The 27,952-nt window shown below is 48.8% G+C and overlaps 9 protein-coding genes across 9 annotated transcripts; 5 read left to right on the top strand and 4 right to left on the bottom strand.

Moving 5' to 3' along the window:
• Positions 1–58: 58 nt before the first annotated feature.
• ABOM_008403 (transporter) lies at positions 59–1,975 on the top strand (the record flags this gene model as incomplete). Its single annotated transcript, XM_022535532.1, has 5 exons — positions 59–370; positions 419–1,588; positions 1,646–1,764; positions 1,812–1,895; positions 1,951–1,975. The coding sequence occupies 5 exons, from the start codon at positions 59–61 to the stop codon at positions 1,973–1,975; spliced, it is 1,710 nt and encodes a 569-aa protein (XP_022386115.1).
• A 2,240-nt stretch (positions 1,976–4,215) lies between these two features.
• Positions 4,216–5,814, top strand: ABOM_008402 (TauD/TfdA dioxygenase family protein; the record flags this gene model as incomplete). Its single annotated transcript, XM_022535531.1, has 9 exons — positions 4,216–4,453; positions 4,524–4,633; positions 4,689–4,855; positions 4,928–5,096; positions 5,155–5,252; positions 5,309–5,430; positions 5,494–5,572; positions 5,630–5,656; positions 5,706–5,814. 9 exons carry the CDS (start codon positions 4,216–4,218, stop codon positions 5,812–5,814), a joined length of 1,119 nt encoding a protein of 372 aa, XP_022386116.1.
• An 849-nt stretch (positions 5,815–6,663) lies between these two features.
• On the bottom strand, positions 6,664–9,163 carry ABOM_008401 (uncharacterized protein; the record flags this gene model as incomplete). The annotated part of the gene is made up of 4 exons (XM_022535530.1): positions 6,664–8,191; positions 8,296–8,928; positions 8,977–9,052; positions 9,106–9,163. The coding sequence occupies 4 exons, from the start codon at positions 9,161–9,163 to the stop codon at positions 6,664–6,666; spliced, it is 2,295 nt and encodes a 764-aa protein (XP_022386117.1).
• A 1,894-nt stretch (positions 9,164–11,057) lies between these two features.
• On the top strand, positions 11,058–15,053 carry ABOM_008400 (peroxidase/cytochrome P450 family protein; the record flags this gene model as incomplete). The annotated part of the gene is made up of 15 exons (XM_022535529.1): positions 11,058–11,246; positions 11,309–11,473; positions 11,524–11,632; positions 11,687–11,773; positions 11,833–12,181; positions 12,241–12,512; positions 12,580–12,747; positions 12,801–12,938; positions 12,989–13,024; positions 13,076–13,280; positions 13,373–13,647; positions 13,704–13,920; positions 13,972–14,401; positions 14,450–14,574; positions 14,636–15,053. The coding sequence occupies 15 exons, from the start codon at positions 11,058–11,060 to the stop codon at positions 15,051–15,053; spliced, it is 3,183 nt and encodes a 1,060-aa protein (XP_022386118.1).
• Positions 15,054–16,712: 1,659 nt separating this feature from the next.
• ABOM_008399 (uncharacterized protein) lies at positions 16,713–17,330 on the top strand (the record flags this gene model as incomplete). The annotated part of the gene is made up of 2 exons (XM_022535528.1): positions 16,713–16,736; positions 16,791–17,330. 2 exons carry the CDS (start codon positions 16,713–16,715, stop codon positions 17,328–17,330), a joined length of 564 nt encoding a protein of 187 aa, XP_022386093.1.
• Positions 17,331–17,506: 176 nt separating this feature from the next.
• Positions 17,507–18,044, top strand: ABOM_008398 (uncharacterized protein; the record flags this gene model as incomplete). The annotated part of the gene is made up of 3 exons (XM_022535527.1): positions 17,507–17,616; positions 17,683–17,736; positions 17,822–18,044. 3 exons carry the CDS (start codon positions 17,507–17,509, stop codon positions 18,042–18,044), a joined length of 387 nt encoding a protein of 128 aa, XP_022386094.1.
• A 2,537-nt stretch (positions 18,045–20,581) lies between these two features.
• Positions 20,582–21,757, bottom strand: ABOM_008397 (pectin lyase F; the record flags this gene model as incomplete). Its single annotated transcript, XM_022535526.1, has 2 exons — positions 20,582–21,157; positions 21,206–21,757. The coding sequence occupies 2 exons, from the start codon at positions 21,755–21,757 to the stop codon at positions 20,582–20,584; spliced, it is 1,128 nt and encodes a 375-aa protein (XP_022386085.1).
• A 2,254-nt stretch (positions 21,758–24,011) lies between these two features.
• On the bottom strand, positions 24,012–25,001 carry ABOM_008396 (alpha/beta fold hydrolase; the record flags this gene model as incomplete). The annotated part of the gene is made up of 1 exon (XM_022535525.1): positions 24,012–25,001. The coding sequence occupies one exon, from the start codon at positions 24,999–25,001 to the stop codon at positions 24,012–24,014; it is 990 nt and encodes a 329-aa protein (XP_022386086.1).
• A 434-nt stretch (positions 25,002–25,435) lies between these two features.
• Positions 25,436–27,352, bottom strand: ABOM_008395 (beta-glucuronidase; the record flags this gene model as incomplete). The annotated part of the gene is made up of 1 exon (XM_022535524.1): positions 25,436–27,352. The coding sequence occupies one exon, from the start codon at positions 27,350–27,352 to the stop codon at positions 25,436–25,438; it is 1,917 nt and encodes a 638-aa protein (XP_022386087.1).
• Between the last annotated feature and the right edge of the window lie 600 nt (positions 27,353–27,952).

Raw genomic sequence — 27,952 nt, 5'->3', positions numbered from 1 at the left:
ACGACATTCTCTACGGCAGTATGCCCCTGTCGGACGCAGATTGATATAAAGGCGTCTCATGCAGCTCCAAAGCCTCCGACCATGCATTTTATCACCAATTCTTGACAACCAAGGAATCATGGCCGGGGAAGAACCAAAGACTGTGCCAGTTTCTACCACTGAGGTAGATACGGACTCTCCAGTGGCCAGTACAAAGTACGATTCAGACAGAGAGCGCCAGGAAAGCCCAAGACAACCCCTTCCGGGGAAAAGCACCTTCGAAACAGAAGACCATCGCTTCTATCGACCAATCGACGGCTATGAGGGTATTCATCGCTGGGACCCTGACTTTGAATGGACCGAGGAAGAAGAGAGGAAAATTGTCAGAAAGGTAGGACAATCCATTGCTCCGATACGAACACCGAGCTGATAGATCTAGATTGATTGGCGTGTTTGCACGTTCGCATGTGCTACGTTCTTCGCACTGCAGCTTGATCGAGGAAATATCGGCCAGGCGCTCTCGGATACCTTGTTGCAGGACCTGAACATGACCAGCAATGACTACAACACTGGCCAAACCATCTTTTTGGTCTGTTTTCTGATTGCCGAAATGCCCTCGCAGTTGATCTCCAAGCGACTAGGCCCCGATCGCTGGATTCCGATTCAGATGGTGGCATGGAGTTTAGTCGCAGCGTGCCAGGCATTTTTGAAGACCAAATCAGCTTATCTAGGCCTCCGTGCCTTGCTCGGACTCCTGGAGGGTGGTTTCATTCCCGATACCATTCTCTTCTTGTCGTTTTTCTACAAGTCCAGTGAGCTTCCGAAGCGGCTTACCTGCTTCTGGATTTCATACACACTGACAAGCATCGTTGGCGCCTTCCTAGCCTTTGGTCTCCTTCATATCAAGGATTCTAATGGTGGCGGGTCCTGGAGGTACCTCTTCGCCTATGAAGGTCTGATTACCGGGGTTATCGGCATTCTTGCTGCCTTCTGGATGCCCGCTGGCCCAACCCAGACCAAAGGCGGACTCCGAGGCAAGGATGGATGGTTCAACGAGCGCGAAGAGAAGATTATGGTGAACCGTGTGATTCGCGATGACCCAAGTAAAGGAACGATGCACAATCGACAGGCTGTGACACCCAGGCTCCTGTGGTACTCATTAAAGGATTACCACATGTGGCCAATCTACGCTCTTGGCTTGATTTGGATGATCCCCTATACCCCGGCCGCCAACTACCTCACCTTGCAGCTGCGTCAGCAGGGATTCACCACCTTCCAAACCAATTTACTTGTAATTCCTTCAGCTGCCGTCAGCATGATAACAATGGTCACGACCACTTGGCTTGCAGAGCGTACGAACCAGCGTTTGCTCTTCGGTGCCGCCGCAGAGATTTGGTATTTAGTGCTACTGATCGCACTCGAAACGCTCCCGATGAAAAGCATGCCTTGGCCCCGATTTGCCATCCTAACTCTCACTGTCGGAGGGCCCAGCATTCATCCCGTGGTGGTGGCACTGACCTCGCGCAATGCAGGGTCTGTCCGGACCAGGACGGTAGCTTCCGCGTTGTACAATATGTCTGTGCAAATCAGTAGCATTGCCGGTGCCAACGTACGCTTTCCAATGAGCTTTTGTATGTTTGTCAGAAGCTAACGTTAGCTTACATAGGTCTACCGAGCCGACGATGCTCCATATTACAGAGAAGGAAATAAAGTCACGATCGCACTGGCTGTTGTGAGCTTCTTTCTCTTTATAGGAGCTAAGTTATACTACGATTGGCGTAATAGGTGGGTATCGATCAACCCTGGTCTTGATTAACTGCTGATCTTGCCAGGTGCAACGCCGAGAAATGGGATGCCCTTACGAGTGAACAAAAGCAACAGTATCTGCGAGAGAACTCAGTCATGACCAATAAACGGTGAGTGGTGGACTCGCTATTTTTCGTAGTTCCACAAGCTGACAACCTGTCCCAGACTTGATTTCCGCTTTGCCTCTTAGTTCATTAACTCGGGCTACTGTACCGTTACGATAAATATATTATTATGATCCAGTTCTCCGGTAGCACGGCTGGGGATCTAGTAAAACTGGTTATTGTTGCAGTGTTGGATAGAGAAAAATCCAAGCATACAACACCCATATGGGTTCTAGACAGATGCATAAGTAGCTTATCATGAATAGAAAAATTAATACATCTGAATGACGACTTAGCTTGAACTCTGTGAGCTCGAGTCACAGCCGGTGGGTAAAAGAAGCCTTGACATTATTGCTCGGGTATTGCGTCAACGTCACTTAAATGAGGCTATACCGGCTGATAAGCTCTGTTTCCCTGCACATTGGCCAATTGCTCTCCATCAAGCACGCCAAATGTTCGATAGCCTCCCAGCAGCTTATGGAGCACCCCACTCGTAGTGTCCTTCCCCTCTCTTCTGCCCTTCAATAACTGCGATGTACCCCCGATCTTGCCCCCAAATGCAAATCAGTCGCCGAAATCGGCACAGATACCTCCTGCCTACCTCGTTGAGCAAATCCAGATCTTCCTGTGCCGAGACAGTGTCCGCGTCCGCTAGTACCATGCCCCAGTGTCAGGCGTCATCCCTACAAGGGGGGCACCTTTGAAAACCGGACACCTCTCCGCAACCCTCCCCACATTCCCAGCCGCGGCACTGTTAGGCAGCACGCAATTGATGGACTCATGCACACGCATTTTATGTACTGTTGACGTGATATACGCATGTGCATAATGGCTATTCAGAAAATAATCTCATGGTTGCAGATGCCTCCAGATAAACCTGTGCATTGGTTCTCGGGCGAATAAGCCACTTCTAGCATTATCGTAACAACTACCGCTATGCAAGGCCCGTGTGGAGCATTTGTTGTAAGAATGACGTCCCATGAGATACATGTCTCTGGCAGACAGTCGTTGGTTGTCCATGGTTGTTTCGTCCATTGCAAGAAGAATGTCCATTGCCTCTATTCCCAGTGTCAATTGGCTAGCTACTTACCTTCTCGCTAGAAACATGCACACAGAATATTACAAGTGGAGATGTCCCCAGTCGCAAGGACCTTGGGTTGTATGAATATTATGCTTGGAGAATCCTCCTTATATCTTTCCAGTTCCTTATAATAGTATATTGATCACAATCAGTTGGATTCTTCAATCCTAGGACCCGGCCCTCAAATAGGAAGGTAGGTACCCACCGGGGGAATCTTCGTATGCCAGAGTTATAATAAAAAGCCCGATATTCCTCCAACAAACCTCTAAGCCAATCCAGTAGGGTTATTCAACGACATGATTAAATGCCTAAATATGAAATAATAGGAAGTGGGGAAGCCATAGCTCGAGCTACTATACGCTAAAGCACTAAATCCCTTCATAATGCTACTAATCAAAGGCTGTACAGCGATGCATTATGAGGATAAAAATCCAAAATAGGAAACCAGATGGAGTGGAGAAGTCTGAGCACGAGCTACTATGCGCCATGTGCACCAGCTGTACCCCGGAGCCGTGAGTATGCCAATCTGGGTCAGTAACTACTCCACGGACTTGCAGATGTGTCCCAGTGGTTAGAACGTTGCGCCTGAGCAGGACTTGATATTACTTCTTTGGAACTTGTATCGTAGTTTATAACTCCTAGCAACAATGCTCCAGGCGGGTTGATGGTTCGTATATACGCTTAAAGAAGGTAACTTATCCTACTGTGGGATCAGTAATCCCAAGGAGTACTGTAAAGGTATCCTCCACGGTACATCTTTGGTCTTCAACTACCAGTGTTTTGCTATTCCTGATGATGGCAGAGCCAAGAGTAAGCTTGGCTACCCTTGACTCCCACAAAGCTGGATCTCATGATCAAGTGTAATTGTGAAATCGGTAGTCAAAATGACGAACTCATGACTGTGTATTCTAGAGGTTGCCCAATTGACTTGAGTTTGAAGACATTAGGTTGGAATATGTCGCCATCGAGGGCACGCATCTATAGGCAGGATATATCTGCCGCTCGGATAATCGTACTTGTGAAGTTCCGATACAAAGGTGATGTACAGATGTCCTAGAGGCTTTTACATGACAAAGAAAACTACGTGATTAAAAGGTGTATGGTGCAATCATCCGGAGAGGAAGACGCAGGCATATATAGATACCTACTAATCTCCTGTTTTGAGGTACCCTACTAGTCAGGTCTCCTCTGTACACCTGCCCATAGAGACCCTGCGTAAGGATACGCAAGAACGGTAAAACAACAATGGCCCCCTCCATCGAAGTCACCTCACCCACCCCAGCCCCTACCGTCGTATCCGCAAAGGGAGACGTCGAGAAACCAGCCGGGTCAGGGTATATCCGTGAGCCACTAAAATACTCAGGCTCGCTGGACGAGTACAAGAACTTCGACGTGACGCCGGTTATCGGACGAGAGTTCTCCGATCTTCAGCTAACTGATATTTTGAACGACGAGCAGAAGATTCGTGATCTGGCTATCCTTGGTATGTGAGGCACATATGCCACGATAGGTGCGCGGGCATGGCAATGAGCTGACGCGAGGTATTGGTGTAGTGTCGCGCCGTGGTGTGGTGTTCTTCCGTAACCAGAACCTTGACTCTGATAATCAGAAGATTCTGGGCCAGAAACTTGGTGAGCTAACCGGGAAGCCTGCCACATCCAAGGTGAATCATCCACAATTGCTATCGGAGCAAGAAAACATCGACTAACTGAAATCAGCTCCACCGACACGCTATCAACAACAGCAAGCGCAATATCACTGTGAACGAGGATGGCAAACTAGACGATGAAGTCTCCGTCATCTCGTCAGAGACGAACCGAAACCTGTATGGTGACCGGTTCGTGAACAATACTCGCCACCTTGCAAGCTGGGGATGGCATTCTGAGTACGTACCTTTGTATAGTCATAACTAAATCGGAGCAGAGGAAAGGCTAAGAGATGGATCATTGTCTTGTAGTATATCCTTCGAGCGTGTCCCCTCAGATTACGCCATTTTGAAAATCACCCATGTCCCCGAAGACCAGACCGGTGGGGACACACTCTGGGCGTCGGGCTATGAGGTCTATGACAGGCTGTCGCCGCCGATTCAACAGCTTGCGGACTCCTTGACGGCCGTCCACCATCAGGTACGCTGCCTGAATAATCTCTCATGGAATGCCAGACTACTGATACTGATGATTCTAGCCATCATTCAGCAACATTGCCAAGAAGCACAGCATTGATCTTATCGAGGGAGACCGAGGTGCCCCTGAAAACACCGGGTTTGACTTCAGCGCTAGCCAGTATGTGAAACCTCATAGCCTATACACTATGAAACAGGAAAGCTCACAGATATCAGCCCCCTTGTCCGCACGAACCCAGTCACCGGCTGGAAGAGTCTCTTTGGCGCTGCACACCAAGTAGAGCACGGTTATGTGGAAGGTGTAACCCACCGCGAGAGCGAGATTCTCAAGCAATACTGTTAGTGTCTTTAACCAAACTCGGAAACCAAGCGGACATGGGAAATCTACTAATAGGTCATAGTCCTGCAACTTGTCGCTGAGAACCACGACCTTCAGGTTCGATTTAAGTGGGGAGCCAATGACCTCGCTATTTGGGACAAGTAAATTCCTCATGTCTCTCCACTGCTTCCGAGACCGTGCTAATCGTTTGACTTCAGCCGCTCCGTCTTCCACACCGCAACGAAGTGAGTTTCATGCAAACAGATAATCTCACATATACTAACATGATATTAGTGATTTCAGCGGAAGCCGCCAAGGAAACCGGGTCGTCTCTCTCGGGGAGATCCCTTATTTCGACCCTGCTTCCATATCCCGGCGCGAGGCATTAGCAGCGGAGGCCTAAGTCGCAGCATTCCTGCACTAAAGGCGACCAATTCTGTTGAGTCAGTATTAGGTGATTATATTTTGTATCACGGCCATGTGGATGCTAGACCTTTGAATACAAGAGCCGGATAATGTGTAAGTCTGCCTCACATTCGGGCAATATGTGCAGCAGATAGTCACACAGAGCGCTCATGTACCTGCTGTTTCCTTATTTACTGCCCTACATATGTTCATTTTGCAGTATCGGGTATACTAAGAGGGCGTAAACAGACATGCTTTTAACTTATAATCAAGTGAGTGAAAACTAACTTTGAATAGAAGTGACAAGCATAGAGTCTCAACGCATGCAGAATGATCTACAGTTCTTGGCGCATATTTATATTTTTTTTTCGCGCACCACACGATTCTGACCCAAAATATAATTTTAGATTACTTTAAGTAATTCAAGTAATTCAGGAAGCTCAAGCAGTTTAAACAGGGGTGGTCAGGCACAGCAGTACTCTATGCTCCAGAGGGTATCTGCTGGCAAGCAGCAGGCGGTATTGAGGTAAGGCTGACCCAGGTTTGGGTCTCAATGTTCCGTATTAAATTTAGTAAGAGTATAGGCACATTGGAGGATTAGCTGATGTTTGTTTCTCCAACGTCTGCACCTCCGACAGGGATCATAAAATCGTACTGCGTCTAAAAGCCAGTCAGTATGGTCGATAAATATATATTGGCTTTGGTAGCCGCCCGTACCTGATTGCATTATCATATGGCCAGAGAACATAAAAAGTAAATAAAAATTGAAAAGAAAGAAGAAAAAAGATCGACTCCACTGAAACACTTCATTTCCTTTCAATACCTACGCTGAAGCATCTCATTACCTCTACTTAGAGGTTTTATCTGAACCACCTTCTTCATGGGTTGGCGTCCGCTCGATGTCGAGCAATGGCATTTCGCCGTCTTCCCTCCGCCCTGGAAGCGTGGCTGTTCGCAAGCCTATCTGTTGAAGCCAAACATCAGTGGATGCAAGAACACTCCCTTGATCTGGATGTAGCGCATGTCCGAGTATCCTGCCCGGGGAGGTACGAGCAAGGTACGTTCGCATTTGCTTCAGACCGATACGCCTCCGAATCAGTAGCCAAATACTCCACGCTCCCAGTGTCAGACAGAGAGCAAGTAGTATAAAGGCCGGAATAGCGTAGAGAAGTCGATATTCAATGTTTTGTGACCACAGTAGAACGGGCACATTTACATCGCCGCTATCTCGCTTGGATAACGTCTCTCCATTCCTGGACGAGGAGGCGCTATGCCAGCCACGCGTACCAACCACAGTATTTGCAGCCATGTCAGTCCACATAAGTTTCAGCATCTGCTCAATGCCGGCTGGGGACTTGGATAGCTCAAACCATTTATTGTATAGAGCCAGATCGTTAAGTCCCGTATACCGAGAAGTCGATTTCTGGAGCTCTTTGACGTCGAAAAGAGATAGCAGCCTGTCCATATAAAATCGGTTCCCCGGCATGTCTGGCTGTCCGGTCTGGAGGTCCGATATGAACGAGTCTTGGTAGCCCGGGAGCCAGAGATGGTCTCTTTGGAGAGAAGAGATATCGTCACGACTGCCTACATCGGGCGACACGATGCCCCATAGAGGTCGTGCGTTTCTCATCGTGTGATTGGTTAATCGCTCGACACCCCAGAGTGGAGGTTTGGATGAGCCCGTGTAGCTTTTCTGGTCTATCTTCTCAACGTTAAGCTTGTTCAGCTCTCCTGTTCCATTGAAACTAAAGGTGACCGTGCGTATAGCTGCTTTGGCTGCGGCAGCACAGGAGTAAATTGGAGTACTCCAAGTACTGTTTGTGTCGGGGATGAGCGGGTCCCCATCAGTCCTCCCGGGGGCTGCGAAAACAGTGCCACAGGATACACCAACGAACGACAGGTTAGACAGATCCTGGATCGAAGGGTAGTGACAAGCCTCCGGGGCAATTGCGAACGTATCGCGTGCAGTAAGATTGACGGGGTTAGGGCCCTCAGGGGTATCTCTGAGGGACGTTACTGCACCGGAATTGTTAGGAAACGGGAGTTCAAGGAACCCGGCATACCTGTTGTCTGTCTGAACAGTCACAGGAGTAATATAGCTGCCGGATACGCCGCGCAAATCGAACTTCTTTCCGATATCCGAGTTCATATAAGCAAAGGGTGCCAGTCCATCTGATCCGTTGGTCGTTACATTGAAGAACTGCATGACGAGCATATTGTGTCTCCAGGCAGCATTGTACGCACGGTCATACAATGCTGCATTATTCTGGAAATCGCTTGTGTCTATCTCATTGACCGTAAGGGGCAGGCTACTGAAGCCGCCGTGGTCAACCAGGACTGGGTCCCGTGTGTTCTCAATCGTACTCGATGACTCACTGGACGGGTTGTAAGTATAGTCGATGGTCAGGTTAGTGTTCACACAACGTGCTTCGGGCTCTATGAACAGTATGTCTTCTGTCCACCTGGCACCTGTAGGTACATCCACAGGGATAGTATGGTTCCGGAAGCTATCCGTCCAGCCTTCGTATCAATAATCAACCCCTCAACCGCTAGGATTCCTTCCTCCATGATTAGCTGCGAGATTTGCCGGTAATACCCTTCAGAGTATGCACTAGAAATGAAATTCAAGCCGAAGTTGGTCGTCGACCGATATGACCGCCACTGGAGATCGAATATGCTGGAAACAGTCGGCGGTACATCGCCGCTCGTGAATAAATCCACACTACTCGGCCAGATTGAGTATGCCTCAGCAGGGTCTTCAATGTCATTGATATTTGAGGGTGCGCCAGGACATCCCTCCGGAGTATCGGGGTCGTCATCGGCGTAACAGATCCTAAGTGATCGATATCCATCTCTCGAGCGGGTAGCTCTTCCAAAGGCCGATGTATCGGAGACATAACGGAATGGGATATTTGTTAGGGAACCACTGGGGCCAATGGTGTCGTATAAACCCAAAGGGGTTACGATTCCAGCTACTGCAACAAGTCCAAGAGCACCCAACTGTAGCCATGTGCAAGCCTTGATCGCTCTACTGACCCCTGTGCTGGCAGCAGTATCGGAATCTAGTATCGTTGGCCAATATGACGAATGAATCAGCCGGCTGACAACGGACCTATTATTGTGTCAATACTAGCACTAGAACCAGAGAAAAAAGCAATACCATGAGACGATCGAATTCTCCTCTGGAAGATGGCCAATAACTATGAAACTTATAACAGTCGGAACGAATAGGCGGACTTGGAAATAAGTATCGCGTGTGTCAGATGTTCACAGATCGGTTTGTACCTACCAAGAAATACAGCAGCAGCAATGATACCAGACACATAACCTACTGTGAGGTCTGCCATGACAGGCGAAATTTTAATCACAGTTCCCCGACGTGCACTGACCAGAATACGTTCTCCCCTGACTTTTATAAACTCGGCGCATTTTATGGCCCGACTTGAGGTGGGGCTGCTGCAACAACGAGGCTCATATCTTTCAAGCCAAGCCACTTGGTACGAATTATGGACGCCAGACAATGATACCATCTCGATGATCAGCGGCTAATACGAGCGACTGTGGAAACAGGTTGACGCGAAGCGAGGTCCGTCGGTCTCGGCGGGTGACGATCAAGACACCGAGCCTCGTATACGTCTGTGCTCTAACATATCCTCATGAGCAATGTGACATTTTTCGCAAAATTTCTTCAATGCCAAGAAACTATATTTCATCTGCTGTCTTGACAGGTTGGGTCATAATGATTGTCGTAGCAGGCAACACGATCCGGGACCAGATCCTGGAATAATTGCGATGGTTCTTGTCATACGTAGATCTCCCAGCTGTCTAGATCTAACAACCTAAGTATAACCGACAAGGCGAATATAGTATATAGGCCATTTCGGCTACATACGAACAAAGCCACTCCTTGACCCTATAATGGCGTGTCCTAATGTGTCTCCATCGAGACATGCCAATCGCTTTTACTGGTGCACTATGACACAAGCAGCCGTGCGTCCCTGGCCTGGGATATTTTCCAGTTTTATCCGCTAGCTATATCATTCCAATTGTTCACTAATGCATGTTTAGATGCGCGAGAGTGTGGTTCTGACTGGATCGAGGTTTAACGAACGCCAAGTTGGCCTCGAAAGTATTGGAAAATTATCGATTTTGGGCCTGCAGGGAAAGTACTGTGTGGAAAAGGAGTGGCCGGGTCCTGTGAAGTACTTTTCTTTTCACACTGATTTATATAGTAATGGATTGTGGTTTTTCTTTGACAGTGGGACACTCTGCGCAAACAGGCATATCAGCGGTTGCATTGAAAGTGCGCGAGCTGAGGACGTCGATCAATAAGCTGTATTCTTTATCCTTCGTGGTGTAATGCTTCATATAAAAGATGCCGGGAAACTACTTACCCCAACCATGGCTATGACGCGCCATTTCGCAATAATCTATGTGTGTAGGGTGCCTGTTAGTCTAAAACACAGACTGCGATCGTCGTCCGACTACTTAACGCAGGGATGTAATTGTTCGGCGCGGAATGAGATATTCGAGTTGATCCCCAGCAGCCAAAGACCCCAGAAAGAGCTCCATAACTCAATATAAGCGACCATATCCCTACGTAGTCACATTCGCGTTCGATGTGCATGGCGGAAACCCATATAGCTCTGGATTCTAGTCTTGTTAGTAAACATATGCAGGATGCCGATGGACCATGAAAGTACCTCCTGAACAATGATGCATATTGCTCAATTACAAGGTTGTTGTCAGCCGTGGTACAATGGGTCTCCTAAATTCTGGATTGTACCTAAGTCGCGAGATTGACGGATGCGGTGTTCCCTTAGTTTTAGGGTTCAATCGAGATTGGTTGACCCATACGAATGCTTCCATCTGACATTAACGTGGTTTCCATGATGAAATAGATTACTATTAGTCTCCCTTTCGGTCCTCATATTTGACATTTGCTGATTCATAATATAAATGTTCGTTTTCGGCCTAATATCACGTAAGATGACGGCTAGATGCTTATGTAGTCGAGCTATTACTTGGAACGAGCGACCTAGACGTGAGCGACTGACGGTTTGCCTGAGATGACGAACGGCATTATCCATGGAACACCCCCTTCCAATACGGACAAAATAGCTGTGTCGCTGAACCCAGTTGCGGAGAATTTATTATATGACCTGGCTAGCCCTCCTTACGCTCCGTGCTTATCAGACAGCAAAACACAACAATCATCATAGCTTCAGGCCATTCTTAGCCATGACAGACAAAGAGGAAACAAACCACAGTGGGTCCTCTAATGACCACCATAGCTTGCTGAAGCTTCTCAGTGAAGCTCGCCATGACATTGCCAGTCAGGCTGGGCGGGTCCTCCCAGATCTGCAAGTCCTCCGGGGCCTGGGCTCAACGATTCTAGCGGGTGGAGTTATTGACGATCGACAATATCTCGTAAGAGGGCAAACTCGTAGCTCATTTTTACGTCCATGAAACACCCCACTGACTGTGTTTAGATCGAGGAGATCATTCAGGTTGCCGCATCGTTGCCGAATGGCTCAAGGCTCCGTGATGGCATCACGGCAGAATTCGTAAAGACCTTGTGGAATAGCCTTGACCATCCTCCTATAGCACGACTGGGGGATGAGTACAAATACCGTGCGGCAGACGGCAGCAATAATGTATCTTGTCTCCACAATCGCTCTCCAAACGATATTTCTAACGTTTGTAGAATCCGTTGTATCCCCAGCTAGGAGCAGCAGGGAGCCATTATGTCCGGAGTGTGACCCCTCAACACCCACGGCCATATGTGCTACCAGATCCCTCCCTAATCTTTGACAGTGCGTTTCCTTGTCTCCTGCAGCTAAGTATGGGCGTCCGCTGACTATATCAAGCTATTCTCGCACGCAAAGGACCTGCCAAAGAACACCCTTCCAAAATATCGAGCTTTTTGTTTCATTTTGCGACTATCATCATTCACGGTCGGTCAAATCAAACAACATTTGATGTTTGCTGGCTATGGACCTAACATCTATCCAAGATCTCTTCCGTACAGACGATGCTGATGTAACAAAACTGAAGAATTCGTCCTATCTGGACTTGGGACCTCTTTACGGCCACAACGAGGATCAGCAAAACCAAGTGCGATTATTCCAGAATGGACTTCTAAAACCTGACACGTTCGCGGAACAAAGACTCCTCGGCCAGCCCCCTGGAGTATGTGCCTTGATCATTGCATTCAATCGATTCCACAACTACATCGTCCAGGAGCTAGCCCTGATCAACGAAGGAGGTCGATTTAGCCTACCAGCCGGAGTGACACCCGATAGTCCCAAATACGCCCAGGCGGAGGCAAAGCGGGATAATGATCTATTCCAAACTGGACGACTGTAGGCTCTACCCTTTCGCTTCAAAGTAGAAAGTGTTTCTATAGTCTGACTATTCCTAGGGTTACCTGTGGTCTATATGTGAATATTATTCTGGGCGATTATCTGAGGACCATACTGAACCTCAACACCAACCCGGTAGACTCGGACTGGAAACTCGACCCGCGGACGGAAGTCAGTCCTTTGAACTCACCGTCAGTCCCCAGGGGGGTGGGAAACCAAGTTAGTGCAGAGTTCAACATGATCTACAGATGGCATGCCGCCATTAGCAATGAGGATGAAGCCTGGGCACATGAGTTCATGAAAGATGTGTTTGGCACGGAAGTGAATCCAGGTATGGACCTGCTCCCACCAGAATATAATGATATGTCTCTGAACCCGAGGTGGTGAAATGGTTTCAGGTACTTTGTCTGTTGATGAATTCGTCACCGGCCTGCGCAGGTGGTTTGAGGGTATTGACCGAGATCCCGGTCGGTGGACATTCAATGGCCTCCAACGACAACAGGACGGTAGCTTTAGAGACGCAGATCTCGTCAATATTCTGCAGACTGGGACTGAGTGTGTCGCGGGTGCGTTATTCTTCCTTTACACGTGCAAGCTTCGAACCCTAACTGTTTGGCAGGTGCATTCGGTGCCAACAATATCCCGCAGGCAATGAAGGCTATAGAGATGCTTGGCATACAGCAAGGCCGGGAGTGGGGATTGGCCACCCTAAACGAATTTCGACGTTTCTTCAAGTTGCAAACGTATTCCACATTCGGTAAGACACGGTGAAACCGTTGCCAATCTTGTGTCTAATAACTCTTTCAGATGAGGTGAACTCCGATCCCGCTGTCTGGGAGGCGTGTAAGTAGCATAGTTGAATATTGTATCAAACCACTACTAACCAAGCTATAGTAGAGGCACTCTATGGACATCCGGACAATATCGAGCTTTATGTCGGTATACAGGCCGAGGAAGCCAAGAAGCCATGCTTCCCCGGCTCTGGATTATGCCCGAACTTCACTATTTCAGCGACAATATTAGCAGATGCTAATACGTTGGTCCGGGGTGACCGCTTCTGCACTGTTGATTACAGTCCTGTCAATCTCACGAACTTTGGGTACGTCTCCATCCATGATCTCAATATTATCAACATCAAAAGGAAAGGGAGATATGAACCAGAGAAAGAACAACTCTCACTGAATTTGCCAGGTTTGCGAACACAGTCCCTGACTTCACCGTGGCAGGAGGGGGCCTGATGTATAAGCTCCTATTGCGAGCGTTCCCGGGGTGGTACACTCCGAACAGTGTATATACCTTGTACCCTTTCACAACTCCGGAGCAAAACCGGAAAATATTTGAAAAGTCCAAAGCTGCCGATAACCTGGAGTTTGTTAGGCCAAAATATGAAAGTCAGCCGACTGCCGTGACTTCATGGGTCGGAGTAACACAGGTTCTAAATGATCAGAAGACTTTTCGTGTCCCTTGTTAGTTACACGCTCATAACTGCTATCTCTTAACTCTGATCCTAATGTCTTGAAAGGGGGTCCACATACATACCAGCTTACGCAACACGATTACATGCTAAGCGGCGACTCTGCGGCAAATGCGCAGCAAAGGGAGTTCGTGGACGATTGTTTATATAAACCAACCGATGGCCTTGATGAGGTCAGGAAGTTTTACGAAAATGTGACCATGGACCTCCTGCGCCAGCATAGCCGTAAGCTGGGCTCAACATACCAGGTTGATATAGTGCGGGAGTAAGTAACCCTAGAACATTAGTCCAAAGGGTGTTGACCAACTCGCATTAGTATCGGGAATCTTGCACATACCAAATTCACGGCAGAGTTCTTTGACATTCCCCTACGGACTTCCGAGACCACCAATGTGACAGATGCCTATACAGAACGAGAGCTGTATAACATACTTGCAGAGCTGTTTGCCTATGTGTTCCTTGATGTAGACCCAGCTCAGTCGTTCAAGCATCGTGTCAGCGCGTCGCGGTCGTCAGAGCGGCTGGGGGAAGTTGTGCAGAAGCATTTAGCCAGCTTGAACAAACAGCCTTTTGCCATCGCACGCAATATTTTAGGCAGCCACAGTGCTAGCACAAAGAAGTGCCCGTTAGCTGACTATGGGCCAGAGCTGAATACTAGACTTTCTAATGGTGGAGGCTCGGTCGATGAGGTGATCTGGACGATTATCCCAACTGCTGCTGCCGCATGCGCTACTCAAGCCCAAGGTGTATGTTTAGTCCTTCAGGATACGGGACTCGCTTCTAATGGATTTTAGTGGGCTCAACTGATTGACCTCTATCTATCGGATACATATTACAAATATTGGCTGGACATTCAAAAGGTCGCTCGTTCAGACGAGAAAGACTCGTTTGAAAAGCTAAAAAGATATGCCCTCGAAGGGTACGCCCGACCCACGGCTTCCGATGCAGCAAATACGTTCCCTCATTGCTAATGTGAATAGATTCCGTTTATCAACCCCCGCCTTTGGTGTCCTTCGTTACGCAGCCAACAAGACCACCATCAATGACCGGGTGCGAAACATCCCGATCAAGGAAGGGGACACTATATTGGCCGACTTTGTCTCAGCTGGTCGAGATCCAACCAAATTCCCCGATCCTGAAGCCATCAAGCTTGACCGTCCTGACGACCTGTACATACACCACGGATGGGGGCCACATTCATGCCTTGGGCGTGAGATTGTAACGGTCGCGGCAGCTGCTATGCTTTATGTCTTTGGGCGGGTGGAGGACCTTAGGCGTGCCCCTGGTCCGGCTGGTGAGATGCAGAGCAAATTGGTCAATGGGGCATTCAAGGTCTATTTGCCTGAGGACAGGATGGAATGGACTCCATTCCCTTGCAGTCAGTACTTCACCAGGTAGATAAACATTCGAGTGTTGGCTAATTATCACCTAGACAAAAAGGTCCTATTTGACAGTCTCTAGGGTGTAGGGGGTCGAAATTGTGGGAAGGACCGAGTCCATCAGGCTACAGGACTCAATTCCGTAAGTAGGACGATTCTGGTGAAGAGTGCGACGATTTACTCGACAATCCGCCCAGTAACTGGCCATGTGTGGTGACATGTTTCGACCCTGGCCGGGCGAATTGGGGGATGACTGAATGGGCATGTATCGCATCTCTTTTTATTGTGAAAAACAAGTCGTTCATGTACTTAGGTAATAGCATTCGCTACGATATTTTTCCCTACTGAAGATGAACACGGCGTATACAGGCTTTCGAAAGGATAGGTTCAATCGTAGCTTCATTGACGGTTTATAGACACTATCCTATATTCAGCGTTGTTCTGTGCTTGGCTAGGCGCCCAGGGGAATCCGTGTCTCATGAGTTTCAGATCCAGTGCTGTCTTCGATCTAGATTTCGGGGAACTCCGGTCATGTACAATACATCTCCTTTGGCGCACTCTGCTATCTTCCTATTATAGCTTTCCTGCCTGCACGACCTATCGTTTCCACTAGTTGATCCACATATGCGCGTAGTTTGAGCGGCCCGCGCTTGTGGGCATACTCGCCCAGCCACGACCAGGACCTGTACTCTATGTTTGATCAATTGGAAGTCTTTGGGTGGTATTGTTGGCCAATTGAAATGGACCACACAAAGGCCATCCTCCCTTTGATGGAAACGGTGAACAAGGTTTTAGCGTTTGCGAGTTCCATGTTACATGGGATCCTTCTTTTCCCTTCTGGCATCGCTCAAAGTGCGGTCATCATTGCGGCTAGAACAGTCCTTGAATGATTTCCTACAGCTGAGAAGACAAAAAAACAACCCTACAGAGCGGAGCCAGCATTCATGAGGAATTTGATCACTGCCAACGGGATGGTTGGGTGTTCCAACTTGCATGATTAAAATGCGCTGATTCGCACCATGCAACCTGTTGTGGTCTCATACTACTAGTAGTACATCGCATGTATTAGTTTAGGTTCGGATTTCCCTTAATTCTCATAGGGCTGCGAATCGTAATTTCTCACTGATCAAGGTTTAGCAGTGGAGCCACACGCGTGCGGGCGAATAAATCACGGGCATCGTATGAAACACCGCCGCTCGTTCCATGGTTCGTACCGGCCACATGCTATATGCTCATGACTACTACATAATCTGGACGATTGATGCTTAGCTTACCTGCATACCATCGGCGTGGCCGGGCTGGTGCTGTGGGGTGCATTCATCATGTCCATCCTGCTGCCCGATTTGGGAAACAGACCTAAGGCTCCATGCCCAGAACCCATGCTAGATCAAGGTTATCAAGTATTTCTGGTAATTCACTATATGAATAAGGTAATCAGGCGGCCTACAATTAGTGTTAGGCCACCTGTCATACCCATCTCGGAATACATGGTCGGAAAGAGCGACAAACAAGTCAATACAAGGGGGTATAAGTAGTGGTATGGGACAAGCTCGCGTAGGAGCCTGACAGTAGCTCAGCGTCTTGTTCTCGTGGTAGCAGTCTTTCAATAGTAGCAGTTTCGTTTCAGGAACTGTCTCCAGTCATTGGACCGTGGCCTTGTCGATTAACCTCATAGCTAATGGGTCTGTTACGAGACGACACGGTACGTTCGCTTGTTCTGTCCTATGGCACCACATATTAACCTCCCTGAGCACAGTGGGTTCCAGAGCTGTGGTCCCTTTTTGGTGTCGGGCAATTTATTCTATTGTCTCGTGTTGGGCTACGGTGCTGGTTACAAGGTTTCCGTCATCCGGCAGCCGAGGACTTTGTCTCTCTCCTGATTCCCGCCTTCTATACTGTATGTGCAGCCGGGTGCTATCTCGTTTATATCAACGGAAACAAAGTGGACTTCACTCAGGCTGAGATCAATGCCTTAACCGACGAAGAAGCTCGCCGTCTTATTCTTGGGACGAAATGGGAGCTCGTCTTAGCATACTCCTATCCAACCGTTCTCTGGCTCCTGAAGGCCAGTTTACTCCTGCTGTACTGGCGCCTGACGAGTGGACTTGGGCGACACCGCCTCTTAGTGTTACTTATTGGAGTGATTTGTCTTCTTACCTGGATTGGGATCATGCTGAGTATGTCCCTTGCGTGCATTCCGTTCAAGAGATTCTGGGAAATCAAGCCGTTGCCTCCCATCAATTGCATTCAGCCACCGAATATCTTCATTGCGTTAGCAGTTTCAAACGTTTTGTAAGGCCTCTTCCTCCCATTGTTGTGCAGATCAAGCTAACAGGTTATGAATGAAGGACGGACTCTGGGGTACGTAAAGGCTGGCCGCAAGGAATATCAGTATTGACCTCGCTTAGATTATCGCGCTACCGATTATTTTACTGGCGAGACTCCAAGTCTCCAAAGCAAAGTGAGTTCCTTATGCTTCCAGGACGACTAGTATGTGGCGACCGGGATCAAACTCCTAACGAGCGAAGGAAATTGAAGATTCTCTGCTTCCTCAGCGCGGGAACAGTCGTCCTTATCACTGCGTAAGTACATACAATGCAGAAACCTTTTTAAGACGAAAGATAGGTCTGACCACTAACGCTGTACAGAATTGTGCGAATTTCAATTACCCTGTGGAAACCAGGCCAGCTCAACTGGAATCGGTGCGTAAATGTGCTCCCTCCCATATCAACATTATTAGCGTTATTAGCGTTATTATATGAGTCTGATATAAGGTCTGCATCTTAGCTGGGGCATGCGAGAAATGTTCATTGACATTATCGCTGTCTACATCCCGGCCTTTCGAGCCATTCTTCGAAGCTCTTCGCAAAGTCGACATAGCTCGGTGCCTAGCGAGTCAAGTGTCGCGATTATGTGGCCCTCCAGTCCATATCATCGACATCTATCACTAGACTTGGAAACGGCATCCCCAACTGCTCTGACCCCTGTCATGTCTGACCTGAGATCCTAGTGATGAAACAGGCAAGGTTGTCAAATATCTCGCCGATGCCGCTTAATTAATTTTAGATGGTATAAGGACTAATATCAAGATCAGAGACAGAAAAGTATAATCCACCCAAGTTCATCATAGACTTATAGTTTATACACAGGGTTAAGAAGATGGCAATATGACTTTGGCCTTGTCGATTTGTATTTTATGTATCTGCAAGTGTTGGCTGCGTCCAGCATTGTCAAGTTCGACTTAGCTTGCCTCTTATATCTCAGCACTCATCTGGGCCTTCCCGACACATGCAAAGCACAGTTCATTCTCTTTGTCCTGTATGAGGAGTGGGAACAGTTATTCCACTGTAGGGACTCAAGCGTCGGTTATGGTTACTCCATCCTGCGACACCTACTGACATCTGGTAATTGGTATGAATATCTTGAACTAAAAGGTTCACATTACGGCATTGTCATTACCTTTCGTTGTAAAGAGTAAAATAGCCAATCTTGTGATCAAACATTTCGAAATATCTAGATTTAATCTTACAAAAGAAGAAATCACTTACCCAGCCCTGCCGGCCACGAGTCGCTATCGTCCCCAACGGCCACCATTTCAAGCATGTCAACCATACAGTGTCTTCCGGTTTTGCTGTCAATTGGTACCTCTATTAAAAGTGGGACAATGGTCCTAAGTATATAGATCGCTCGGCTATGGAGTTTTGCTGGAATCAAGGAGTCTACCACCAACGTTGATAATTCGTTCTACATACGAAGCAAAGCTTGTTCAACATGTATTTTGCACCTCGACCCAGACTACCCTGAGGAGAATCATCGATCTTAGGCCATTCTAGTACTATATTCATAACATAATGAAATTTGTTTGCATTATACCAATGCCAAATTTCGATTTCAAACTCTATAAATTACAAACTGTTGAAAGTTGGAAACTGTGCAGGGACTTTGGCCGCTCCAATAGTCAAGCCGCTACTTTCCGTTATTGAAAGGTCGCTATGACCCTTACCAACTAATCATATTCAGAGGGACGAGACATTAAGACTGTTACGCCGTGCTGAAGAACAATATACCTTGCACCAGAAAGACATCCAATCTCAAACCCAGCAACTTCCCATCCCGAAAAGGCCAGAGCGCCTTCCCACGACAACGTAATCTATACAATATCACTCATGTTCTACCAGTCCAGAAATGACGACGAGAAATATTAGGTTCTAACCTAAAATAGTGAAACGTATCGAAGGAAAATACATAACACTGTCTCAATCAGGTGTAATACGTCCAGACTTAGATTGCATGTCTGGTTTTCACTGTTGATATTCTTCCTTTCCTCATGCGCGGGTGTTTCAAGATACCGAGCCCAGGTTGGTGAGCAGTTAGGAGCATCCCACCAAAAAGTCCTTATAACAGCCCCCTGATAAGAAAAGATGGTTTCATGAGATCACCTCGTTCGGTAAAAAAACAGAAGGAACGAAATGACTTCGCTACATTGCCATAAGCGGACTACAGATCTGCTCCTTCTCCCGATAATACTCCTCATAGATACCCGTTCACATTACGAGGTCCGCGCACCTCAGCTTGTCAAGCGGTCTCCTTATCGTTCTCTGGGCAAGCAGGGAGTGCAGCCGTCCACTGCGCATCGCTATGGGGTAGCCACGGCTTCGGCAAAGGCCAGTCGCTGAAATGCACCAGATATGCCCGGGAGATCTCCACCATCGCATTCCACTCCTCATCTTTATCCTTGGCCATATACTTCTCATGATCCGTACTCCGAGGCTCGCCAGTCAACAACGCAAGCGGACGATGTGGCCTCCGCCAAAACCCGGCAATAGTTGTCCTCTCCAGGTTCAATAAGCATAATATGCGAGCCAAGAACCTGGCTTTTGACGCTCTGATCGGTTAGACAGTAGGTGCAGGTATTTGGATTTGATCTCATCAAGTATGCAGTGCTCGCGAGAGTTGCATTGATATCACACCGTTAGCTTTCCATCGCGCAAAGATATATATTCCCAAGGGCGTTTGTGACCTCTCCCCACTCCTTTGGATCAATCAACACCTTCTCATACCTTGTAGAGTAACGCTCCAACAGAGCGACATTGATCATCTGGGTCGTGTTAATGTCAGTGAAGCGCCGGGGAATTCGAAACTTCCCTTCCACTCACGGCATTGCAAAATAGTTTATATCCGTGGCGTATTGCACATACGCAAATCGAGGGTACAGAGGCTCAGTTGTCGAAGCAGTTGTCCCTTACCGAGCCCACCTCAATCGCGATCTCGATGGTGGACCAGGGAACCACTATCAAAGCCGGCACAATAGTCAACCCAATCTGGCCCTTTCGTTTAAGCGGCAAGGTGAAAGGCTAAAGGAGAATCTAGAATTATGTTGACATATGTATAATACTAAAGTTCTAATCGAAACGTGGGAATCAGATCAATCCAAAGGAGATAGACACCATGCTGTATCGGAGACTCTAGACAAGCACTGGTAGCGCAGAGAAATGTAATATACACAAAAATACAAGTATGTGTAGTGATATGTACACGAAGAGAAAATTAGATCTTGCCCGCACCAGCGTTCTTGGGGACGTTAGCCGCGGCCTTAGAAGCCGGGGTAGCAGGGGCAATCTTGAGTCCCTTGAAGTCACCGAAGAATGAAGTATCCTTGAGGGCAGGAAGAGTACCCGAATTGGTGAGAGAATTGACTTCGCACGCGCGACCAAGAGCAGAGCTGCACTGCTTGTTGGAATTGGCGTCGGGGGAGAAGAAAGCCCTGCCCTTGAAGTCGGCGACAATACCCTTGACATCCGTGAAGACGTTACCCTCGAAGATACCTCTGGCAGTTGCCTCACCTCCCTCAAGAGCGTGACCAGTATTGCCATCCCAGACATTGTTCACGGCGTGCAGGAGGGTGCCTCCACTCAGAGCAGGGCTGCGGCCAGAGGTATGGTAAATGTGGTTGTTCTGAAGAGTGATCTGGTCTCCCTTGCCAACCATCTCAAAGGTCCAGTAGTGGTATCCGTTACATCCGGCGGAGAAGGGGCTGTCACCGTTGATGAAGTTGTTGGAGAGAGTCACGCGCTTGCTGGTGTTGAAGCCGAAGACATAGTGCTGACGTCCAATACGAGCGGTCTATATGCTATTAGTATTGGGCTTTGAAAGGGACGACAATGCACATACCGTAACATGATCAACCCAGATCAGATCAGCGCCATCAAAAGAGATGGCATCACCACCCCACACATACTGGGGGTTCAGGTCAGTGATCTGGATGTTCTGGACGATGATGTTGGTAGCGCCACCACGGAACCTAAGACCCTTGCCCTTGATGACACCCTTGTTACCGACACCGATAATAGTCTTGTGTGAGGCAACATCGATGGGGGTCTTGGCAGCGGTGTCCCAGGTTCCCGTGGATTTGGCGGCGCTTCCGCAGTCGTCCTGGATGATCTTCTGGCACTTTGCGCCTTCACCCCAGTTGGCACACACCGTTCCCTTGGAGGTGCCCTCGGTTCCGGTGTAGTCGTACAACTTGTCAAGGACAATCACACGAGGGGAGGGATCGGCGAGCAACTTCTTGAGTTCGTTGATGTCTTTTGGGGTCTGAGGTGCCGCGTTACCACCACCGGTCACGCCAGAAGCGAAGCCTTGCGCGGCACCGGAAACCTTCTGTGCGACACCGAACTGGGAAAGGCCCAAGAGGGCAGCGATAGTGACTGACAAGAGCTTCATAGCAGGCAAGAGGTTCCTCAAATCTTAATAGCTTGAGAAATGATATCTGAGAGATGACAGCGCAAGCCATGAGGGATCTACAGCCTTTTAAACCCTCGGCCGTCACTCCCAGGCCAGAGGCAAGGTAGAGGATAACGCGGTAACAGTCGAGAGGGAAATTAGGGAGCGGGTGGGTCTATGGTTTGAAGGATGAGACAGTGTACCGCTCTACACATCCGTCCCCTAGGAAGCCAAGACTAGGGGTCATCCGGTCCCTGGAAAACCAGAAGCTCTAATTCTCCGGTTCGATCTCCGACCCTGCACTCTTTCTCCACTAATTGACTCTTTTCTGGAACGACCCTGCCCGTATCTAGAACAGGTGGGTACAGCCATCTCCATCTCTTTACCTAATATGGAAGCCCCCGTCGAGCTAAACGCAAGCACTAAGGGCTCGGATACCGTGTTGGAATGGTTCGGTTGAGGGCTAACGAAGTTCGAGCGCACGGATGTGGATGTGGTCCCTCTATAAAGGTTTCTCCACATTCCGGCTCCTCCGGCTTCCTGCTACAACTACCCTTAATCATCAAACCGTATGATTGATACCATATTGACACGGGTTGGTGGAAAGACAACATGTCTCTAGCAACAGGCCATGGCCAGGAAACGGGAGTGAACGGGGAAACAGAATCAGACGGGGGCAGTGGGGGTACTACCAATCTTCCTATAACGGCGGGTGCCTATTTTGGAAACCTTCTTCCCAAACACAGCCTCATATAGCTTATGTTTAGTATTATAGGGTTAGGTGGACCGACCAGTGGAATTCCAGGAAGATGGAACAAGAACCGTTGCGTGAGAGAAACTAGGCGTTAGGGTTATCATCAACTTAAAACACTAGTGGCGCCGATCGTCCCTGCGCCGAGCGATAGACAGGGTTCGTCAGGGTCAGGCCCTACTTTCTTTCCGTGCTTTCAAATACCCACCGACTACTCCGTACTCGTAGTTACTTTGCCTCTCTGAATTCCATGACCACGTCAGCCGAGAATATGATTATTGAGACGCAAATCAATAGAGCGCATGGCATATCACAACTGGGTACCTCCGACTCCACATATTAGGTTCAGATAAACACGCTTTCTTCATTAAAATATAAATTAAACCTGGCCTCATATAACAAGGAACCAATCTCGCTATTACACTCTCCGGAGAGCCTAGTCTCCTTATGGAAGTTGTTATACGAACCGTAGTGGAAACGTCATCCAGTTAATCTGATATGTTTCAACTAAATTCATTGGGACGAGCAATGAAGATGATTTCCTATTCATCCGTGATGTCTGAGATTAACTACCAATTGTATGGCATGCTCTACGGAAGAACTCCCCGTAAGCTCTAGTGAGATCGTCGAGACAGTGGTGGTCGCCAATGTATCTAGAATCATCGCCACCAGACCATCCGCTTGCAAGAACCCTTCATGGCCATTTACGCGTTTTTTGCGGTTGAACGGATGGAACGGATTACATTATCACAGCATCCATTTTACCTACGAATTGAACCTTTGACCACAATACTACTGTTTACTCCGAGTTTATATATGTTTCACATTTATCTCAGCTTGGTATTCAAGACTTTTTGGAATTTATTCTCGTGGCAGGAAGCGGCTTGAACGAGGAAAGAGAGCAACGGGGGTTCCGGGGTAACTTTGCCTGGAATTTCGGGTTAAGCCCCTCTCATGTTAGTCATTCCAGGATGTCTTCTAGAAGGATTTGTTTACAGTGAGAGCAGTGTGGAATGAATGGCGACGGCATGTTCCGGGAAAGCGTTTTTATCACTCGGCCCCAGGGGGGCTTACATGGACTCGGTTAAATTCAAAAAGCCAGTATCTGAATGCCAATTACGGGCATGTCGGATATTTGCAGCTTGGGCCCACGAGTTCGTCTAGGGCGTTAATATCCCCCCCTCTCTGCTGTCCGTGAGCGAGGTATGCGATTGTTGACATCTATCAATACCAGGATTGGGGATTGATACTTATTAAACTGAGAGATAAAGCAAACTTCGCCGCTTGTCCCCTAGAAGGCTTTAGACATTTGTTCAATTGTATAAACTATTCAAACTTTGCAATAGCATCTTGCTAGGTTTACAGCCAACAAAGCGGCGTTGAGCTAACCTATTCTATAAAATATGAAGGTATCACAACAACATAACGTCCCATTACTTAGCTCTGTTCACGGCCATCATCAATGAAATACTATTAACAAAAACGACTACAAAAGAGGACATCTTACTCCTGGAGACTATTCCAGAACTGCTGAACAAACCCAGCGACCTCCGGCACCCGTTCTCTAACCACTCCATGGCCTACCTGCGGCACGACCTCAACATTCTCCATCCCAAGCTCATGCAAGTCCTGCGCGCTACACAAGTCATCCAACTCGCCCAGAACACATAGGGACTGGATCCCCGTCGTCGCTGCTTTCGCAAATTCGGCATGTTTATCAAAAATCCCACCATCCCTGAATATGGCGACAACGCTAGCGACATGCCCTGGATGCTCTCTCATTTCCCAGTCTCTCACGGCCTCTGCCACAACTTCACCTCGTCCAACCCGCTCCTTCCAATCCGAAGGCACAATCAACCGGCCCCCTTCCAGCACTTCCAAGATCCAATCTCGCGCCGCTTCTTCCACGCCCTCCCCACCACGCAAGTAACCCTGCTGTACCTCACCCAGCCCCGCAGTGCGGCGCAGACCTGCCGGCGCGACCAAAACCATCGACGCGACGCGCTCGGGGTGCGCAGCCGCGAAGCTTGCAGTCGTGGACCCGCCAAAAGAATAGCCGATGAAATGGGCATCAGCCCATTTGAGGTGCGCCATCAAGGTCTCTAGTAATCCATGGAAGAGAGCCGGGTCGTGCGCCACAAACGGTGTTTCCGTAAGTCCGTGGCCCCACAGGTCGATCAGGACACAGTGAGCCGATGGGAAACGCGATGACAGTGCGCTAGCTAATGGCTGGAGGCCGATTGCGGGTGTCTGCACACCATGGACAAATAGCACGCGAGATACAACCTTTTTCCCGTCGGCAGAAGCAGGCGATAAGGGCAATAGCTCGTAGTATGCTGCTTTGCCGTGGGGTGTTTCTAAATATGATGCTGGGGGAAGCCGGTTGCCGAAGGTTGTGACAAAGGAGGCTTCCGATGGGGCTGGGATGGGCTGTACTGCGTCGCTAGATGGCGCTGCCCCTGGCCGGGGAAGGACAATCAAAGATTTGGGCATGGCGGGGATAGCTTTTGATGGTGGGGATGATACTCGTTCAGGTGGAGAGATATTCTGTCCTTATCACGTCGTTTTCTGCCTTGTGTGTCCGCCTTTGTTCGAGGCTACAGACCAGAGTCTATAACACTTGGTTGTATACGAGGTGCGGCAAGCGCGAGACTTAACCTTCGGAATACCAGGTTTACTGATAGGGGACTACATCGGATCCGGATGAAAGACGGGTAGATTTATTCTATTGAGATCTAGGGAGATATTTCGTCAAGACACGACATGGGCAATCACCATCAGGAATCACCATAACACAGGTGGACCAGCTGCTTTTTATATTTGTTCATTCATATGTGAAAAACGTGCATCCGTAGATTGTAAGATCTACGGACAAGCCTCGCTAGATCTCAGCCCATTCCGTATATCACTTGGAAGCCTTTCCTCCCTCAGCTATCCGTCCCATTTACAACGTTTGTCCACCTTTTCCTCAGTAAATGAGCAGCTGCCTTTGGCCGCCGATCCCTAGTAAAAACACCCTTCTTATTTCCATCGACACGGCCAACTCCCGCAGCAGTCTGAAAGTCCGCAAAGTTCCAGACATGTTCACCTGTCATGGCATCAAACCGATCAAAGACCCGATGATACATATCCAGGATCTCCACTTGGAACTCCTCACTCCAAAGAACTGGCAGGACCGAGTGCAAGCCCGCCACCGTGTCTGCTCCGTACTCCGTCATGACAATGGGTTTGTCGTACTTCTCAGTCCATCCGTGAAGCTCGTCCACCAGCGCGGCTTCGGCCTCGTCGAGCTGGGCCGTTTGAGTGTACCAACCAAAATACCGGTTCAGGCACAGAACATCAAAGAGGTCTGAAATACGGTCAGCCTGGTAGCTAGCAAGCCCCACATTGGCAAAGGTGACAGGGCGCGTCGGGTCGAGCTGTCGAGCCAGCTTCGGCAGAGGAGCGAAATATTCGCGGGCGCCGTCCTCGTTGGAAGCGGGCTCGTTCGCGATAGACCACATCACCACGCTGGGATGGTTTTTGTCACGGTGGATAAGCTCGCGAATAGACTGGGCGTGTGCTTCGCGGGTCCTGTTGTTAATGCGGTCTGGGCTAAACGTCGCCGGTGGGTTGGATGTCCGGGCGCCTGCTCCGATGGAGAATGCTAGACCAACGGCGGGTGTTTCATCGATCACAACGATGCCCTGTCGATCTGCATATTCCATGATCTCCTCCGCGTATGGATAGTGCGAGGTTCGGAACGAATTAGCTCCCATCCAGTGTAGAAGTTGGAAGTCGTGCACCATGTAGGCCTGATCGTGACCTTTGCCGCGGATAGCAGTGTCCTCGTGTTTGCCGAACCCAGTGAAGTAAAAGGGTTTATCATTAATGAGGAACTGTGTGCCCTCCACCTTCACCGTGCGGATTCCCGTTGCTAGTTTGTATGTATCGATAGTTTTGTTGGAAGAGCCTACGATGCTGGCGTGGAATTGGTAGAGATACGCGGCGCCGGGCTGCCAGAGGTGGACGGATGGTATCTGGATGGTGCCGTTCGATCCAGACGCTGTTGCTACCTTTGTACCATCTTCATCTAGAACAGCGATCTGGATCGTTCCGCTTGACACACTGGCCACAACACTGTAGTCAATCAAGCCCGTGGTGCCTTGAACATCCGTCCGAACGGTGATATCCTGGATGTGCTCCGGTGGCACGGAATACAACCACACCGACCGAGCCAGGCCGGCATAATTGTAAAAGTCATGCTGATACGTTTGCACCTTTTTACCTGTCGCTTCAAGAACTTCCACTTTGCCAGGTGGGATCGTCTCATACGTGAGTTCGTTGTTGACAGCTATTGTCAGGCGGAATTGCTCTCCGGCGGTTACAAGCTCGGTGATATCCGCCTCAAATGGCGTATATCCACCCACATGCTCCGCGACCAGATGGTCATTGACGTAGATCCGGCCGTGATGTGTGGCAGCTTCGCTGCGCACAAAATATCGTTCTTCGGACCAGCCCTTTGGCACAATCACGTCGCGCTGGTAGTAAGCCCACCCGACATGATCATGGATCTCGCTGTCCACAAAGATGTCATTGTAGGACGCCGGGACCGGACATTCGAGGTTGGTTTTCAGTGGGCCTGTCCACGGTCGTGAACTGTTGCCGTCGGACCCCAAGGCAAATTTCCAGAGTCCATCAAGCGATATGAGCTCTCGTGTGACCGTCTGCTGCGGCTTGAGCATGGCCTGGGAATAGTTTCCGCTAGCTGGGCCATCGCGCAGATGATGGGTATGTGTGTCTGTGGGGACAGTCAAGGCAAGCGGAAGAAGGGAAAGGAACCCTAGAGCCTTCAGAATTTGCATGGTGCGTGGACTCTGCATGAGCAAATACCCTTGAGGTCCTCTACGATAGACTCGCCTACCAGAGCAAGATACTCAGGTCGTTTAAATAGCACCCTGGCATGGTCAACGGCTATTGATCCTTGTCGGCAACTGATATGTTGAGCTCAATACCCGGACATTGTTCACCGGATTGGCTGATGGCAAATTCATACTCCGATATAGATTAAGACTCATTGCGGGGTACATGTAGGGTCTCTGGGGATAGGGTGGAATCACTCTAGCAGCGCAGCCAAGACTGCGGGGAGACACTAATGTATCGGGATGTGGAGGTTGAGTACCGATGATCGCCACTCGGTTTGTAGCAAGGAAAGTGGAATGCCGGCTTCAGAGACCCTGAACGACCCATCTGTTCAGGGCGTGTGGCAATCCACTGCACGGGTTATGTATGTGAGGGAGCCTATAGCAACGGATAAACGACCTTCCCACGCAGGTGGCCGATATTTACCTGGCTTCCTAGGTTCTTTATATTGAGCTCACGATATAAGCCCTACTACAATATCAACGTAGCGCAAAGAGTTATTCCTGTCTGGTATTTTAGTCAATTAGTAGAGACGCTGCATG

The sequence above is a fragment of the Aspergillus bombycis genome (genome assembly GCF_001792695.1).
Source record: "Aspergillus bombycis strain NRRL26010 chromosome Unknown contig00090, whole genome shotgun sequence".
NCBI lineage: Eukaryota > Fungi > Ascomycota > Eurotiomycetes > Eurotiales > Aspergillaceae > Aspergillus > Aspergillus bombycis.
The sequence above is the reverse complement of the archived record's forward strand: the minus strand, read 5'-3'. Positions and strand labels throughout refer to the sequence as shown.